The 18464-nt window shown below is 36.7% G+C and overlaps 1 protein-coding gene across 4 annotated transcripts in view; it reads left to right on the forward strand.

Moving 5' to 3' along the window:
• The window catches only part of LOC122841287 (contactin-associated protein-like 4), a 164160-nt gene that overhangs the window by 85519 nt on the left and 60177 nt on the right, over nucleotides 1-18464 (forward strand). For 3 of the 4 annotated variants that reach the window (XR_006372372.1, XM_044134472.1, XM_044134473.1), the window contains 3 exons: nucleotides 2498-2608; nucleotides 11290-11483; nucleotides 17694-17841. Coding sequence is in view for 2 of the 4 variants with exons in the window: in XM_044134472.1 (XP_043990407.1) it covers nucleotides 2498-2608; nucleotides 11290-11483; nucleotides 17694-17841 (453 nt within the window). In the remaining 2 variants the exon portion in view is untranslated. Of the gene's footprint in view, nucleotides 1-2497; nucleotides 2609-11289; nucleotides 11484-13059; nucleotides 13143-17693; nucleotides 17842-18464 lie in introns of those variants that run through there. The other variant, XM_044134474.1, reaches the window with a different exon arrangement.

Below are 18464 nucleotides of genomic sequence, written 5' to 3' on the forward strand. Positions count from 1 at the left end.
ATTTTGGAGGCTGAAATTGACATTGACTTCTGAGAACTTGACTTAGATCAAAATATTGGTACATTTGAACTCACCTTTGGGGGCAGGGAGAGAGGGTTTTGCTCTTCAGGGAAAGCTCTGGGGAAGTTCAGGCATTTGATAAGGATGCCTGTCTTAGACATTTCCCATTAAGAGTCAGCCTGAGGAGACTGAGCCAGGACTGCTAGAGAGATTTTAACTCATGGCTGGCTTCAGTGTGTCATACAGGGGCAGCTGATCTTACTCAACTCTGGAAAAGTCTGAAAATCAGCCACTTTCCCCTGATTTGTTGCCACCAAGTCACATCTGCACATGCGGTTCACGATAGCCACCTCATTGTTGCTAACTCAGCAAGTTTGTTGCTGTAATTAGCTGCTTTTTTATTCAAAAATGCATTTAGTGACTTTTTTCTGTGCTATTGGGGACTTTGGCAACAACACCTGACCGTGTTAATTATACACAAGATTGGTATTGACCAGAATCAGAATCGGCAGGTCAGGGTTTCTAAAGATCGGCCGGACAAATGCAATCAATCCGCTTCAAGAATACCAAAGAGTCCCTCCTTATCAGATTATCAGATGGAGCTGTTAAAGGTTTGAGTGGCAGGGATGCACTACAGTGCTGATTGAACCTGTGCAGTGATGTTAGATTTAGGGATGCAAAAACTTAAATGACTTAAAATTAACTGTGAATAAATGGTTAATTATATTAAAATTAGTCCTAATCTGGCCGGGACTACAGTGAAATGGGATGCAAACAATTAATTGACTTACAATTGTTGATTAATAGCTTAATAGATTAAAATGAGGTCAATTCAGTTAACTAATAACATCGACTTAAGACCTTATTGTAATGTTGTGGTATGGCAACCATCCAGTAGAGGGCGACACTGGTTATCTTTAAGCAGAGCCAGTTAATACAAAAATAACAATGGCGGTGCAATACCAGAACAGGAAAGAGAAACTGTACAAAGTCTGGTGGAGGATGTGGAATGCACTTTTTGAAATCTGTTTTGAAATATAAAAACAGAAACTTAAAACTTAAAAACAAAAACTTAAAGGAAACACTTTAAGTTTCCTCTTGATAGCGCTCATTTGGCTAAGATCAGATTTTTAAGAAAATCTCCACTTATCAATGAATCGCTACTCAATTTATAAGATCAGTCAACTTTAAATTAACTCATTCATCGCTAACTTTAATCCTTTCTTGGATTGTTGGTTTAATGTCAGATCTACACCCTGACATTATCGCTGGACAAAAATAAAAACACAGGGAGACGGTTAAATTTCTTACAATTGAACGGAGAACTCTGCCCAGGGACATCTCCTTATCTCTGTCTCTGGATCAGTTCTAATGTGCTCCTTTGCAATTGCATATTTATTACATTGAGGCGGGGTTTAAGTTACAATCATTTGCATAGAAGGAGTGGCAAACAGAAAACACAGCTGTCAACACAGAGTCAGTCCAACACATTCTCACTCCCGACTCGTCAATACATGACGAGTCGGGACGCCTTCTGACCATTTGTCACATTGACGCGAAGGGAACCCCCTTCACGTCAATACTTGACGACTTGGGCAAGTTCCTTCACCGTTACATTTTGACTATTTGGGAAGGTCGCATGTTTTACATGGATTATTCACGCGAAGGGTCTTCGCAAACACTGCCGACACTTCAAAACCCCACGAATTGGTTAAGTTTAGGGCAAAAATTACGGTAAGGCATATGGTAAAACCCCACGCGTCACATATTGACACTAAAGGGTTACCCCGCACGTACTCATGCATCAATATATGACGAGTCGGGAGTGAGAATGGGTTGGTCAGTCACAAGTCACTACTTAAGCAATGGTGCCATTCTGCATTTCCAGTTCACGAGATTCTCTGGGTCATCTCCCGACCCCCTGTGGGTCATAAACTTCAGTTCTCGTGTCCCTCTAGGTCATAAAACTTTGACCCTTAGTCTTTGATGTACTTTCCTGCTAGGTGTCAACTCTTATCTCCAGGCCATCTGCTCCCCAACTCAGCACGCTTCCTGCTGCTAACATCACTTAAAAGCACACACAGATTCTCAAAGCAGACATAATTTCTTACAGTCCTGAGTATTTATATTTATTATTAACATAAAAACCTTTCATTTATGTTTACACCTGAAGTAATACAAGCAGTTTTGTTGTTTTCCTTCAGGAAAGAACTTGAATTGATATTTAAAGAACAAATTTATGAACTTGAACATTGTGAAGTGTTGATGCCTGGCAAAAAGTTTTTCATGATTTCTACTCTTCAGTTTCAAGCATGGGTTAACCAGTTTGAATATTCCTCTGCAAAACTCCTAGTTTAATGAACAAATGAACTAACTTTTGACATCACCTGTATGGAATCCGTGAAGGCTTTATATAAACTCTTTATATAAGGATTACATGAGAAACACCTGCAGTTATTTTCGTAACAGTCTCTGCTTCATCCTTCTTGTTTTGCAGAGGTGTGTGACAGCGCGCTGGTTTCCAATCTGCCGCCGTCATCCTTCAGGAGCTCCTCCCAGTTGTCCAGCAGCCATGCACCGGGTTTCGCCAAGCTCAACCGGAGAGACGGTGAGCACCAGCAGTCGCTTGACGATGCATGTCTGCCTGTGTGTGTCGGTGTGTGTTTCTAAGTGGGCTGAAAGCTGAAAGCACTGTAATTGCTTTGAGTATTAGAGCTTGACGCATTGCTGTGTTTCTGAGAGGAAATGTGTGGAAGTGGAGAACATGTAACTAATAGAGACAACACTGTGGAGGTATTAGAACCGATCTGTCTGTCTCCTACTGAAATTCTGCTCTTTCTAAATGGAAACCTGCCATGAAGTTTGGTTTTGTGGTTGGACCAAAATGCAGACTGGAGTTGGGAATGAAAATGATGAAAGTTTATTAAAACCAACAAAACCCCCAGCAGGGGTCAATGGTGGGTTGTAATGGCCAGTGGAGAACTTTATAAAAACCAATTTTGCATAAATATTAATAGTGTGCACACGCGTTTTGTTTCAGAAAAGCTTTTACTAAGCCTATCGCAGCAAGCAATAAATCAATTAGATTTATGCAATGGCATGATAAATTAAAACATGCTCAATTGTTTGTACTTCTATAATTGTTTTTCTTGAGTTTCTATCTCTTAAACAAACACTGTATATCAAAAATGTTCAGTCTGGTGCTTTGGTCTCAACTAAACTCTTTTTGAAGGACAATTTTGTGTACAGAGACTTCATAATGAATTTTATTAGTTTTTTTGGTTGTTTTGTTCATTTATTTTGGATATTTAAAATGTCTTCCAATTACAGTGTTAAACATTCATTGGTATTTAAAGTTTTCTGATCTTTTAGAATTACATTATTATACCATTACCATTATATTACTTGAAAATGGCCTCAGATGGTTAGGGTTGATCGGGAATAATGTCAAAGAAAGTATGTGGCACATTATTTGTTGTACAGACTAATATGCAGGACCGTAAATTTTGGTTTTAATAGATAATCTTTTTTAGTGATATTATATGGAGATTTCATGTGGATGAAAACCCAAAACATATAAAAATATATTTGTTTCTTAGATATCCGGTTGTGTGTGAAGGAGCAAGTTGGGACAAATTAAGAAATAATAACAGTTGAGATGGTAAGGTGAAAAAATACACAAACAAGAGAATAAAAGGGGAAAGAAACCCTGAAATAAATACAATTCTAACAAAATAAATCGTTAAATATGTCAAGATATAAAACAACAAAGAAATGATCAAAAGATAAAAATAACACCTAAGGATCATAAGAAAACTTCTCCAATTAATCATAATGAAGGAGATTCTTCTTGAGTTTATAAAAGTTGAAAGGTGAGTTTTAAATTTAAAATCCAACACTTAATTACTGCTGTCTGTATTGAAGGCTTATATGAGGATAAATGTGGATAGTATTTGCCTGTCCAGCATAAAATTCTGGACTGGGAGCAGGAATGTGGCTTTGACAAAATAAAGATTGTTGTTTCACTGCTTCATCCTGATATCAAAACCCAGAACCACCTGGGAGGGAAAGGCAGGTTTATCCTGGATCAGAAACATTCCCACCACACGGGACACATGAAGAAGACTGACACCATTTCAAGCTTTTTTAAAGGTTTGGCCTCTAAGTGGCAGAAAGTATCAACCTGATATCTTTGAACCATTTAACTTTGAATAGTTTTGCGTTTTACTGAGCATTAAATAACATTCAATTTCAGTTTGAATCTCCAATGCTTCTGTTAGCAGTAAATTAAATGAGGTCACAGAGGTCCTTCCTGTACTTCCTTAGCCTGAAAAACTCATTTTTATAGTTGCCCTTTCTTGAGACTTGCTGCTTTAAAGCTTCCATTTTCTCGTCTTTGATTAACCATGATTGGTCAAAAATGTTCTGCATCTGAAAAGATTCATACATCTACTGACTGGGTTGCAAACGTTCAAAGCAATTCAATTCGGTTCAGCTTTAATTGACAGAAAATGTCATCTTGAGCACAATAGATGTACAATCACGTTACATTACATCCATTGGATCTATTCAACCAATTCCAATGAGATCTGATCAAGTATGTTTATCTATCTTTACATTTTTATATTACTTATGGGTTTATTTTTACCCACTTAAGCTTTATTTCAATTACATTTTCTCAAATATTTTACAGAAAATACAAAGTACTTCAAAATTTTAAGAATTACAACAAACAGTAGAGTATGAAACAGTAATTTTTAAAGGTTGTACTTCTCAAAGAAAGATAATACCTGGAAAACATGCGAATTGTACCGGAAACGTGTCTGAGCTGTAAAATCCAACAGACTGAGGATCTCCAGGACGTCCAGCTGGATCTGAATCTGGCTCTTCTGATTTCAAGTCAGCAGATAAGAAGGTTACTGATGCAGGATCCCTGGGAGCAAACCCTGCTGTTTGTTGAGGAAACTGATGAATAGATGAATTTCTCTCTTTTTATTTCCATTTCCTCCTGCTGCTGCTGTTTCTGTCAGTTCTCAGATTTCACCAGTTGTTCTCTGAGGAACGCCCTCTCAGTTCACTAAAGCTACAAACATTAGAAGAGTTTTGTTACCAGTGTTAGTACGAGTGTTTGAAATCCTTGAAAATGCCTGAACTTCAATCAGATGTTTTCAGTGTTTGGAAAGTGCTTCATTTCTATATAAAGTCCCTAGAAGTTCTTAATATCCAATCTGCACAGTTTTGTAATAAAGTGCAAACTAACGCTTGAATAATATTTTGTCCTTGGTCAATCACACAAGGTGCGTGTGTGAGACATTTCAAGACATACTATTTTGTAATATTTTAGTTTACTCTGTGTCTTATATGTAGAATACTGTCACAGTATGTTATTTTATTAGTGTCTTTCACTCCAAAGTGTGCACTGTAAAAAAAAAAGCAACCACAGCTACTGGTATTTTACCATAAATTAGACATTGTTTTCTTTTCTTTTTTTACAGTGTAATGCTGGAAAAGTTTGAAACCTTACCTTGGAAATGCTTGAAAAGTTCTTGAATTTTACTGTGAGAAAAGTGTGCAAACTCTGTTATGTAGAGTATTATGGCACCTGAACATGACATCTCTAAATAATTTACCCTTTTAAACCAAACTGCCCAAGACATTAAAACATGACCACACAGCTTTACCTCACCTCCTGTTTTTATGTTTTTTTTATTTTTATCCCCATATCTCGTCTCTCTTTCTCCTTTTGTTGGCCCCAAAATGTTCGTGTCAATCTTCTGCTCCTTCTACGCTAAGTTTCATTTTCTTTAGCAGGAACTAATTTAGTTCCGCCTTCCTCTTGCCAAATGTTAATAGCACTCTTCATGTTTAAACATTTTCTTTCTTCTGCAGGCGAAGCTGACAGTTATCAGTGACTCTGCAACAATTATGCTGAAATGTGACTTGAAAAGAATTGCTGCGCCAGAGTAATCTTTTCTCCCTCAGAGATTTGAAGGCTGAATTAAAGTTTAATTGAAGCCTGTGTATTGGGGCTGTGTAAGAACAGCCGACGACTCGGTTGTTGACGTTCATATTCAGTTATCCTTTCTGACCTCCACAGCGGCTCATTGTGCAGCATGATTAACATTTCATATCTGTAAAATATATCTGCATCTATTTCACGTTTACAATAACAAGAAGCAGAATAAATAGCTGCAGTTCATCTGAAGCTGAATGTTTGCAGTTTGTTCCTGAATCCGTTTCATTCAAAATAAAATAAATACTGTTATTAATGTATATAAAATAAAACACCGTTATTAAATTAAGTAAGAAATAAACCACAAAATAAATAAATAAAACTGAAAAAATAACCTCATCCTTAAAAAAATTTAGTAAAAAATTAATTTAGTTTTTTTTCATGGGGAGATTTTTTATTTGGTGGAGTAATTATGGATGGATGGATGGATGGATGGATGATGAAACAGTGGATGGATGAAGGATCTGTGATAGAGATGGATGGATAGATTAATGGAGGAATGGATGGAGAGATGATGAAACGATGGATGGATGACAGATGGAATGATAGATGGATGGATGATGAAACAACGGATGGATGGATGGACAGATGGAATGATGGATGGATGGATGATGAAACAACTGATGGATAGATGGATGGATGGACGATGAAGCAATGGATGGATGGATGGATGGACAGATGGATCGGTGATAGAGATGGATGGATGGATTAATGGAGGGATGATGAAACGATGGATGGATGGATTTTTCAGATTTCACGTATCACCAGCTCTCTTGACGTTGTCATAGCAACATTGTAGCGCAATGCTCTACACTGTAATAATGCAGAATGTAGTTTTAAATTCTTAAACCATTTTAAAATTTAACATTCTTCTCCCAGGCTGTCAGTGAAACATCCTGAGGAAAAAATCTGTTAAAGTTTGATACTCTAAAAACTGATTTAGCCGCTGAAATGAAACTATTGAGTTTGAGGTGGCAGGATTTTTCAGGCTGCCGTTCGGCCCTCAGAGTAGTGATGTCACAGTCCTGACCTCCATTAATCTTCACTTTCAGCTGTGGGTGGTTGCATCTGCCACCTTGACAGACACATGGGAGAAAGGAGCCAAAGATATCGCTCTGATTTAAAGCGACAGCCGTGACTTGAAATGTTCAGACCATCCACCAGAGGTTCACCTCCATTCTATTAGTCGCAGTTATTCTGACGGCGAGGACACAGAGTCTCTGTACGCCTCTCATTCCCCAAGTTGTTTTTCTTTAATCTCCTTCTCCTTTCCTCTACAGTCTAATCGCCATGTGGAAAGGTCAGAGTGTCTGCCCTTTTCTTCTCTGCTGCCACCGAACACGTCTTTTAGTCAAGTGGTTATTAGCTCTGGCCTTTAGCTCTTTAGAGATCGGCTACCCGACCGACGCTGATTCATTTTCACTGCTTTTTGTTCTCTGCCTGTCACACAGCGATCGCAGTTATGTCTCACTGACAGAAACATCAGTAGTTCAACCTGTTGCTGCCTTCAGCTTTACATGACACACAAGCTGAGAGAGTTCCTGCATCAGCAAATACAGATTTAGAAATAGATAAACAAAAACAACCATTATACGTTACTCAGTTTGTCCTGTCTGTTAAAGACCTATTATGATTTCATGAACAGGTCAGGATAGGTCTGCAAAACATGTTAATTATGAGTTTTTTGCACAAAGTCATTCTTAGATACACGGTTTTACTCGGGTCATTTCTGTCTATTTTGAGGTGCTGCTGCTGGCCACACCCCCCTTAACTCAACGTTTACAGTCACACTATTTGCACAAACAAATGTGCAATTATGCATCTTTACAGCTTTGAAAAGCATTAGCAGAGACTTTTGCACAACTAACAAGAATGCATTAAGTGGTTTCTGGATGACAACAACAAAGCACTTGTCTGTTCCAGCAGCCATTGTACAGCGCAGACAGCAGTAAAATCAGCTGACCAAATGTGCTGGAGTTCAGTTTGGGTTGCTTGGCAATGGGCAGAACTTCACTGGGGGTGCTAGGTAACAGGCAGTGGCTGCTGACTGGTGGCGTTACATTTGGAAGGTTTTTGAAATGGCTCATTGTCCAGACACCAAAAAACAATAAATTATTGCCAAATAAAGAGCTGAGTGGAGTTTTTTTTAAGCGTTTGTGCTGTTTTTACATGCAGTAGAGATCCAAATGGAAGTACAAAAATTTACAAAATCTGAATTATGCATAATAGATCCCCTTTAAAAAGACAAAATTATGGATGTAAACCACAAATTTCCCTTTCTAGAGATAGAAACCAGATACAATATAGTTCTTCAGTGTACAGCCAACAAGCTAATGTTGTTATTCTAAGACAAAAAATGTTATATATATATATATTCCTCTTTTTCCATTAGGTTTGGAAGTCAGGCTCACTTACAATGAGCATTTTCTCTTCATTATTTTCTTATTAAAGATTCAGTACTCAGGGGGAAAAAAAACACTTTATCAAGATCATGCATATCAGTACTAAAAATCTATTTAAAATATATAATCTTTGGCTTTTTAGAACTTATAATGTTTCGTATGAGTAATACATTAAAAACAAACGTGAAATCAACTGGAGATAATGTGTTAAATTATCTAAAAACAGGTTGTCACTAAAACAGGTTCATAGCCAGTAGATTGCCTTCAGTCCTCAAAAGAGTTAAAGATAATTTCAGGCGCAGCAGTTGGTTTGTGGCCATCTGGGTACATAAATGTAGACTCATATTGATCTATGTTGGTCTAGATATTGAGTTGCCAAATATTGTTTAAATACAAATAAAATATATATATATATATATATAGTTTTTCATCAGTTTTATCACTTTTTGAGGGATTTGTTTTATCATTTTCTTGCAGGTAAAGAGCAGCAGGTTATCAGAGAACTGGCTCCAAGGTGGAAAAAAGAAAAGAAGTCCCTCTGAGTGTGTTTGTGCTCTGTACAGCTTTCTGCCGCTCGTTTTAGGAGCCTGTGTGTGTGTGTGCGTGTGTGTGTGCGTGCGTGTGTGTGTGTGTGTGTGTGTGCGTGTGTGTGTGAGCGCGGGGGTGTGCGTGTGGGCTCAGTGGGTTTCTGGTCTGCAGAATCCGTCCATCTGGTGTTTAAGCTCTGTGTGTCATCGTTTTGGCCCGACTAAATATTTTCCACGCACGCGCACACATTTTGCATTTAAATTTATTTATTTCCAACAGGTTTTTAAAAACAAGAAAACAAGTAATCATTAGGATAAGAGAAAACGTGAATACATAACCAAGAATAAAATAATTAGCTTACCACTACTTTTCTGTTCGAAAAAGACAATGAAGCTAAGAAGTGAACACTTATTTATTCTATTTCAATTTAATAAGATATATCACTCAGTAATTATCAGAAACTTGTAATTAAAACCATGCTATGGTATTTATATGCCTGTATAATATACTGCCCTGAGGAACAAACAAATAAATGAGATTACATAAACAACATTATTGCAAACTAACTCTAAATCTACTGACCCATAGTAATTATAATAATAATAATAATAATAATAATAATAATAATAATAATAATAATAATAATAATAATAATAATAATAATAATAATAATAATAATAATAGAAGTTGTAAATAATCTCCTTGCCAAAGTGCACCCTGCAATTCTTCATAATCTGTTATGTAACAACAAATACAATAATAAAAGACAGAAAAAACTCATGTTAATAATGTTAACAAAATAGCAATAATAATCTGCTAATAAAGGTAATAATAACAATTGACAACAAACCAACTGTTTTGTTTTTTTAATTTTTTTAGACTTTACTGTCCTGCAGCAAACATGCTCAGCTAACCTGAAGTGAACCAACCTGCATCCTGTTTTATTCGTGCTTATCTGATTTTATTGCTGCTTTTTCAGCAGTTTGCTGGGAGGAATTGGTTCAAAACTCCTGCAAATCTGTTTCTCACATCTCAATAATTCACACTCTTATCTTGGTTTTTATTTGTGGGGGGAAAACTTCTCATCCTGGGAAATCCAGCATGAAAGCAGTCAGCATGAATCACAGCACAGCTTCTTTATTAATGAGATTCAACATGAGGAAGGATACACACGTTAGGATGTAGTGGAAAACTAATCAATGCTTCTCATTGATTTTCATGAGAAATTAAATCACCTAGCTGCTGCAAGCTGTAAGGTTTTCAGGTCACTGTCAGTGTGTTGGTGAAATGGATCTACATCAGCACCTTTAACTTGATGCTTCTTGTACGTTTCGACTCAGTTTATAAGTTAAAATGTTTCGCTTAGCTATTAATCTTCATACAACCTGATTGCTCTTGGGGAGGGAAAATTCAAACATCTGTACTGCTTTAAAATGTGTTAATTATTTTTATGTGGTACTGACCGCATAAAATGGTCACTGAATGAAGTACCACATAAATTAATTTATTTGAGTTCACAAAACAGCAAAACAAAAGATTTCTTGACACTGAGCAATAAAAATACATTGATGTACGTTCTTAGAAGTTACATTTTTCATGTAGATGTGTATACAAAGTTGTATAAGTTCTAGTTGTGTCTTGCTAACATACTAACTAGTCACATACTTAACCTGTTAGCATAACTGCAGCGATCAAAAGGAACAAATTCCAGCCTGTGTTTGTTCCTAATACGTAGCGTGTTTTAAAGCACTACTTATTACTTGTAACATACAAAAAATTAATTTTAAGGTCTTCACTAAAGTTTTTATCAATTTTCATTGTTTTGGTTGCAATGTAGGAGTTTGAATTTAGCTGAGAGGCTCATGATTTATTGTTTTAGTTTTTTACACAAACATATTTTGTGCTAACTAGGGGCATGCTAACTAGCATGTTAGCATGACACCAGCATTTTTGGTAAAATAAAATAAGAATCTAGAAACCTGATTTTCTTTCAACTTTTGTACAATGTTATACAGTTTTTTTCTTCCTGCTAACATGCTAACTAGTCACATACTTAGCGTGTTAGCAGGGCTGCAGTGACCGAAACGGAACAAATTCCAGTTGGTGTTGTGGTTTTAAAGCGCAACTTATCGTTTGTTATAGACACAAAATGAATTTTAAGGTTTTCGCTGAAGTTTTTATCAATTTTCATTGTTCTGGTTGTAGTGTAGGAGTTTGAATTTAGCTGAGAGGCTGCGCCAGATGATTTATTATTTTAGTTTTCTACACGAACATATTTCATGTCCTCCTGCGCAGATGCACCTAATAAATCACACGTCTCCTGCTATTTTCTCCCTCTCTCTGTAGGCGCTGGAGGCTGGTCTCCTCTTAGTTCGGACAGGTATCAGTGGCTGGAGGTCGACTTGGGTGAGCGAACCAAGATCACAGCTGTCGCCACACAGGGTCGCTACGGCAGCTCTGATTGGCTGACGTCTTACCAACTGATGTTCAGCGACACGGGACACAACTGGAAGCAGTACAGACAGGAGGACAGCATAGGGGTTGGTTTATTCTTTATTAATTAAAAACTATGAATGTAATCATGATTTTATTTTTATAGCTTTGCATTCGTATAGACTCCATTTCCTTTCTGGCATCTGCTGTGCTATGCATAAAGATAAACTCAGTCATCGGGAGTTTATCTTTTCATTTGTAATGTGTCAGCAGGTGTAATGTGTAATTTGTAATGTGTCTGCTGACAAAACATTTGGCTGAACACAACAAACTCAGACGCAGTCAAGTGGGACAATTTGTTCCTTTTTTTACGTCTTGTTTGTTGCTCTCTGTCATTCTTGTCGAGGGTTTAGCTGGCGTCTTAAGTTCAAGAGACGATTTTGCCAAAGCCTCAGATCACAGCTTTGCATTTTCCCTTTTGATTTTGTGAAGACAGAGTGAAGAGAAACAGACTCAGAGGTAATCAGATAAGACATGAACTGAAAAAAGATGCTCCATACACAGTTAATAGACAAACTGTTACATATACAAATATAGCTATTTATCAGGAAAATGCTTATTAAAACCAGAGCTGCATAGTGGAGCAGTTGGTAGCAATGTTGCCTTGCAACAAGAAGGTTGTGCGTACGAATCCCAGCCTGGGGTTTGTGCATGGACTTTGTGTGTTCCCTTGCATAACTGTTTAGTTAATTGGTTGGTATCTAAATTGATGAGTGTGTGTGTTGTTGTGTGTTGACAGGCACACTCAACAACACTCACTTTTTAAACTATTTTAAAATACCTAATGCACGGCTAAATAATATCGTAATTCCTTGATTCTGACGTCCTTTTTCTGTTTCCGTAACAAGTGGAGTCCCGCCAGGGTCAATTCTTGGTCTTGCACTTTTATTTTTCCCCTACAAGATTCTAGTTAGATCTTGCTCTACACAAGCATAATCTTTCAATTCCTGGTGCCTAAATCTATTCTCCTCTCAGAAAGTATTTACATGAGAAATCAGTCTTACCCATTACAAAAGGCCTTTGCTACGTTGTAGTATTTAAAAAGCATTAATGTCTAAAAGTTTTCTTAAAGTCAAAGAACAGTGAAAGAGTCGTATTTTAAAGCTTTATGACTTTCCCTCTTTTCTTTGTGGTGAACTTGGCCATTTGGAAATATTCAGAAATGATCCTTTGGAGTTATTTTTGAATGTTCAAATTATTTTGGCATTGAGATATTCTCAATAGTCAAAACTAGTTCCTTTTAAATTACTATTTAATCCGGACTGTAATAGCTAAGTCAGCTCATGTTTTCTTAACAAGGACGGCAGCTTCTTTGCACTGGTTGTTATTATTATAGAATGGATCTTTCAGGTCTTATTAGTTGGTTTTAAGTCAAAACGTGTATTAGCAGCATTGTATCCCTTTGGCCTTTTAATTTCTTAAAAGGTCAGTCCAGAGACAGGATGCTGCTGATGTACAAAAGAGCTTATTAAAGCTTTTCCAATAGCAATTCAAATTCTCTTTCTCTTCCTCAAGTTCACGTTGTGCTCCATACTAATCCTTACTAAGCTTAATTACATGCAAATGTTCCCATTGTTATATAGACGTGATTTGAGGACCCAAATGCAGACGCAGAGAGAAGTTCATATGCACAATAAATCAAGTGGAATGGCTCAGTGGAAACAACCCAGGCATGCATAAACAAACAGGAATCCTCGTCCTCCAGGGTATTCCAACTCTGCACATACATCTCTTCATCTTTAATTGGTATTATTCCTTAGTATAATATCAGTTATTCTAATTATAAAATATCAGTTCTGCAGATTTTTTCTTTTATTGCTTAATCGTTTTGTATACAGTATTAGAAATACATGAAAAGATGCAAATAAACTCAAATTCAGTTCCCTTTTTAAATAGAAAATAAAAATTTTTTGCATATAAAGAAACAATATCCTGTCAATGATGCATTTGCAGATAAAGAATTACTTCTAACATCAACAAGAGAAAAGTTCACCACTTTCTGCTTGATTTAACATTAACAGAGTGTAGAGCCGATCTGTTGATATTAGTAATTGAGTTGTAAAATGTGCTTAATATGAGATTTTCTTACAAAATCTTAACCAGTTAATGATTACTAAATCATTTGATGATTACTTCAGTAATCAATTAATCACAATTAACCTGATTAGTCGTTTCAGTGCTAATATTTTTGGATTACTAATTGGATGATTAATAGAAGATTTCTTTTACATATTTTGCACCAGGTGAAGTTAAAGTTCTTCCACTTTAGGAAGAAAAGATTTACAAAGATTTTATTTTATTTTAGATGTAATATATGAAAATATTTTGTACAGTTTTGGCTTAATTACTGCTCTGTGTATGTTGTTCTTTCAGTAAATGGCCTTTTTTGAGTTTGTGTACTCCACTTAACGATTAATCGATTGTTAAATCATTTGATGATCATTTAAATAACCAATTAATCCGATTAATCATTTCCATCCTGTCACAGACTGTGAAGTTTCTGCCTTCTTCTCGCCACATTACTCCTTGTTTGTGTTTTGTGGGCGCATCTGTCATGCTTGTCTTGTATGTCCTCTGTTGTAGCCCTGCTGCTGTTTATCGTCCAAGAATACCAACTAGCTTTGATGTCGTAGCAAAACACAGCGGTGCATCCATCAGCCCAGTGAGCCCGCCTGAGATTTGTTGAGTTCTGCGTCTCGTTTTCTGCAGAAACTCCCAATAATGCAACAAACTTAAATTTTTACCCCCCGTCTCTGAGGATGAACATTAACCCAGGTTGAAGCCACATTTGTCACACTGCTGAACGGAGGAGTTTTCTGATTAGAAGCCCAGCCGAGGCAATTTCCCGTGTGGAGGGAATCCGGCTAATCTCAGCGCTGGGGATCCAGCTTTAAACACGTTGATCTGGTACTATACATAAATTCTGCAGCAGCCCAGCCGCATTTCAAAGTGTCTCTGAACTTCTCTGAAGGAGTCAGCTTAGGGAGTCTGTCAGAGGAGGGAAAATCATTTCAGAGCCTCTGGATCAAGCACAACACATTACCTACTGGGCTTCAGATCTCAGAATGGTGGGATGTGGACCAGAGGAGGCAATATGTTGTTTTCCTCTCTGTGTTAGAGGATGTCTTCCTCCCTCCTCTTCCTTCCTTGGAAGCCTGTTGGTGTTTGAAAATGCTGCAATCCATCTTTCCTTTATTGTTGCTCCTCTATCTGTTTGTTTCTTTCCTCCTGGAGGGCTCAGGATGTGAGAGCGGAGTCCTGATTGTTTTACTTCTCCCCTCTTTCTCAAATTTCCTTCATTACTTCCTTTGAAAATTTCATTTCTCGACAGTTCATTTCCATCTATTTTCTGTTCTGTTTTAGTTTATTTCTGTGACATATTTTCAGCAATCCATTTCTGCAACCTGCTGGTTTGGCTCAGGTCCAGTCACCATCTGCACTGCAAAAACACAAATATGTTTGTCCAGTTTCTAGTGCAAATGTCATAGTACACTTAAAATAAGATTCAGCACAGTATAGAAGGTTGTTTTAAGTCAATAATTACTTAATATTGTAGAAAAAATCTCGTTCCATTGGCAGATTTAGAAAGAAATCCGATGTTTTTCCCATATGAAAACATATGAAAGTAGCAAGTATATGTTTGTATTCTTGCACATAAAATGTAGTGTTTACATAATTAGCTGCAACCTCATGAAAACTAATAAAGTTTTAATTAATTTACCCATCAATTTGCTGCTGCAGAGCAAATTAGAGATAATTTGTTCTTTCAATAGTTTTCTAAGAACACATGAAGCGAATCAGGAGGATTATTTATGTGAAAGAGTGAATCAGAACGAGGAAGAATGGGAATGTTGGGTGTGAACGGCATGAAGAAAAAGGTTTTATTGCTTCAAACATCACTTTTAGTCTCAAGTTTAAAGTATGAAAAATTTGTTTTAAGTTTAAAAACAGATGAGAAACATAACTTTTTAAAAGAAAACTTAAATTGAGATTTTAGTAAACATTATGCTTCACTTTCAGTCTCACGTTTGAAATATGAAAAAACTTTTATGAAATATATATTTCAAATTATTACTGTTCTTGACCAGCAACTGCATATAATGTTAGCTAAAATGTATTTCATTGTCCATGTGCAACATGTCAGATTCTGTTCTGATTGGAAAATAATTGTTAACTTTTGTAATGTAGCTTAAAGTGATCAATCAGTTTTGAAACTTTTTCTCTATTTCTTGGCGGCTTTTCTTTCTGTCCCTCCTCATTTCTCTCCATAGATGCTAATAGGAATTAGCATTTATCACCGAATCATTCCCAGAAGTGAGAGCATTGTGCAACACAAATAATCATCCGGCCCGAACACAGTTTGCTATATATTAAAGTATACATTTAACAAAGCATTGAGGCAGATGATTTGCCTTGAGGAATGTTAAATCATTTAATGAATCATTTCAGCGTATATTTACATAACACCAATGGACAACAAATAATGTCTTGAAACATTTTACACTCATTTGATTTACAAAAATATGCTGCCAATTCAATCAGATCATATTTATTCCAATTATAAACATTGGAGCATTTTATCCACTGAAAATTGTACAAAGTTGGTGCATCAAGGGCTGTGAAACTCCATTTATCAGGTCATATACATGTATATTGAAATAAACTAACCTACTTAATGTTGCACCAAGGCTACAGTTATGACGTTGCGCTCATTGAAATTTTTTGTCAGTCGGTATATTGTGCAAGAGTTGATTAAACTCAAGAAAGGGGAGAAATAAAACATTTCACCTTTAAAAAATTGGTGCTTCAGTCCCACTTTTCAGACTTTCTAAATCACAGTCGGCATAAAATGATAAATTAGTTTGATTGTTTTTGGCTCAAATTAATTTATTTGCTGATTTAAAAAAGCAGTCGATTGAGTCTCAAACTGATTTGAAGTAACTAAAAACTAATTTGCGATTGCGGTAAAATTCTCTTCATTATCAGACGAATCAACTCTGCTGTTATGATTATGAGGGGAATAAATGAGTTAATTATGTGTTTAGGCTTGTATTCAGCAGTGGGGGAGATAGTTAACCTGCATGTCAACCTCAAGGGAGGTGAGCAATTAGGACAGATTTCCAGATGGAGGAGACGGAATGAGCAAAGCAAGAGACAGAAAGCAATCCATCAGACATTCAGCTCGTCATTTCAGAGATCAGTTTCTAACTTGTGCTCATAATTCTTTGTGTTTAGAAGCATTATGTTAGTAGTTAATCAATGTGAAAAGTGAAATATAATGCATCGTTGAACACGTTAGGTCTATAGGCTTTTACAAAACAGGTATTGTACATTTTTTGCACAAAATCATCCTTAGATAGTGAGATTTTATGCTAGTCAGTTCTGACTATTTTGAGCTGATTTAGGGCATCTTGTCACTTTAAAGTCCAATAAGCTGCCGCTGGCCACGCCCCCACAAATCAGCGTTTACACTGACACATGAAAATAACTGCAAACTGAAGCACAGTTATATAACTATGCAAATTTGAAAAGCAGAAGTAGAGGCTCCTGCACAACCAACAAGAATGCAGGTTTCTGTAACAAAACACATAAATTTTCCATCAGCCGTTATACAGCAGTACAACCAACTGACCAAACGTGCTGAAGCTCAGCTTGGGTTGCTAGAAAATGGGCAGAACTCCGCTGGGGTTGCTAGGTAACGGTGCAGCACCCTCAATTGTGACTTAACAATCAATAGGTTTTTGAAATGACTCACTTTCCAGACACTCAAAAACATAAACTTATTGCCAAAAAGCAACTTTCTTAAGCATTTGTGCTGCTTTTAGAATCAATAGAAACCTAAAAGGAAGTACAAAAACATGCCAAATGTGAATTTTCACTATAGGTCCCCTTTAAAGGAAAGGTAGCCGTAAAAAAGCCAGAAATTAAGAACTCTAGTTTTGTTAGTTTGTTGGATTTTAAATAAATGGTGATTATTTAAGTTATATTTCACAAAAAAACAATTTTTTTCATTTAATTTTTGTCATGTCTGCGACGTTTCTCCAACAAACCTGAATCTAACAAATGAATTGTTTTCATTCCTCTCATCCTGATAAGGGAATTTAACCATTTGACTCAGATCTGTTACAGAAGAAACACATCTAAAAGTAACACAGTGTTTAATATTAACAGGAGGAGTCACATTTGAAGCTTATTTAATGATGTAGTTTTTATTATATAAATATTTAATGTGTCTGTATGTGTGTGTGGGTTTCCAGTCTTTTCCAGGTAACTCTAATGCAGACAGCGTGGTCCAGTACAAGCTGCAGCAGCCTGCAGTCGCTCGCTTCCTGCGCCTCATTCCTCTGGACTGGAATCCTGCCGGGCGGATCGGACTGCGCCTGGAGGCCTACGGATGTCCTTACAGTGAGTCTCAAACCATCTTGACTTCAGCTACTACAACATTCAGCAGCTCAGTGATCAATCTATTCCTATTGACAGCATCTTTCTGCAAAAAATGTTCACTACATGCACCTGCAAATAAATATATTTAAAAAATGGCACATATCAAGTTTGATTGTTTTTCTTATGCATGTTAAATGAGTATTTCTGAAGGCTTTTAGCATTTTATACAAAATATATGAGTGAAACAGGAGCAGTTTACCACCCTAAGCTTTGATTTGAGCAGAAGTATGAGGTAAACCAGCTTTTATGACACTACAACCCGGCACTGAACATGAAGTTACTTCACTGAGCCTTTAATCCTGCTTTGTAGTAAAAGCCCCAGGTTTATGTCTGCTGCCAAGCACTCAACTCGAGGTGATGTTCCTCTCTGTCACCCGCTGAACGGCGGAGAGAATTGCACCTGCAGGGGGGAGAGTGAGACCTCATGCTGACACTGTAGCGCTGCCTGCTGAATTTCACTGGAAAGCTGCAGCATTTATCTGCAGATGCGTGCTTTGTTTTTCCTAGAAGGTATTAAAAAGTATTAAAAAGGGCTAAAAGTAACTACATTTAATTTATATGAAATTTTGGAATGTTTCTAATGT

This window comes from Gambusia affinis, linkage group LG12 (genome assembly GCF_019740435.1).
Source record: "Gambusia affinis linkage group LG12, SWU_Gaff_1.0, whole genome shotgun sequence".
NCBI lineage: Eukaryota > Metazoa > Chordata > Actinopteri > Cyprinodontiformes > Poeciliidae > Gambusia > Gambusia affinis.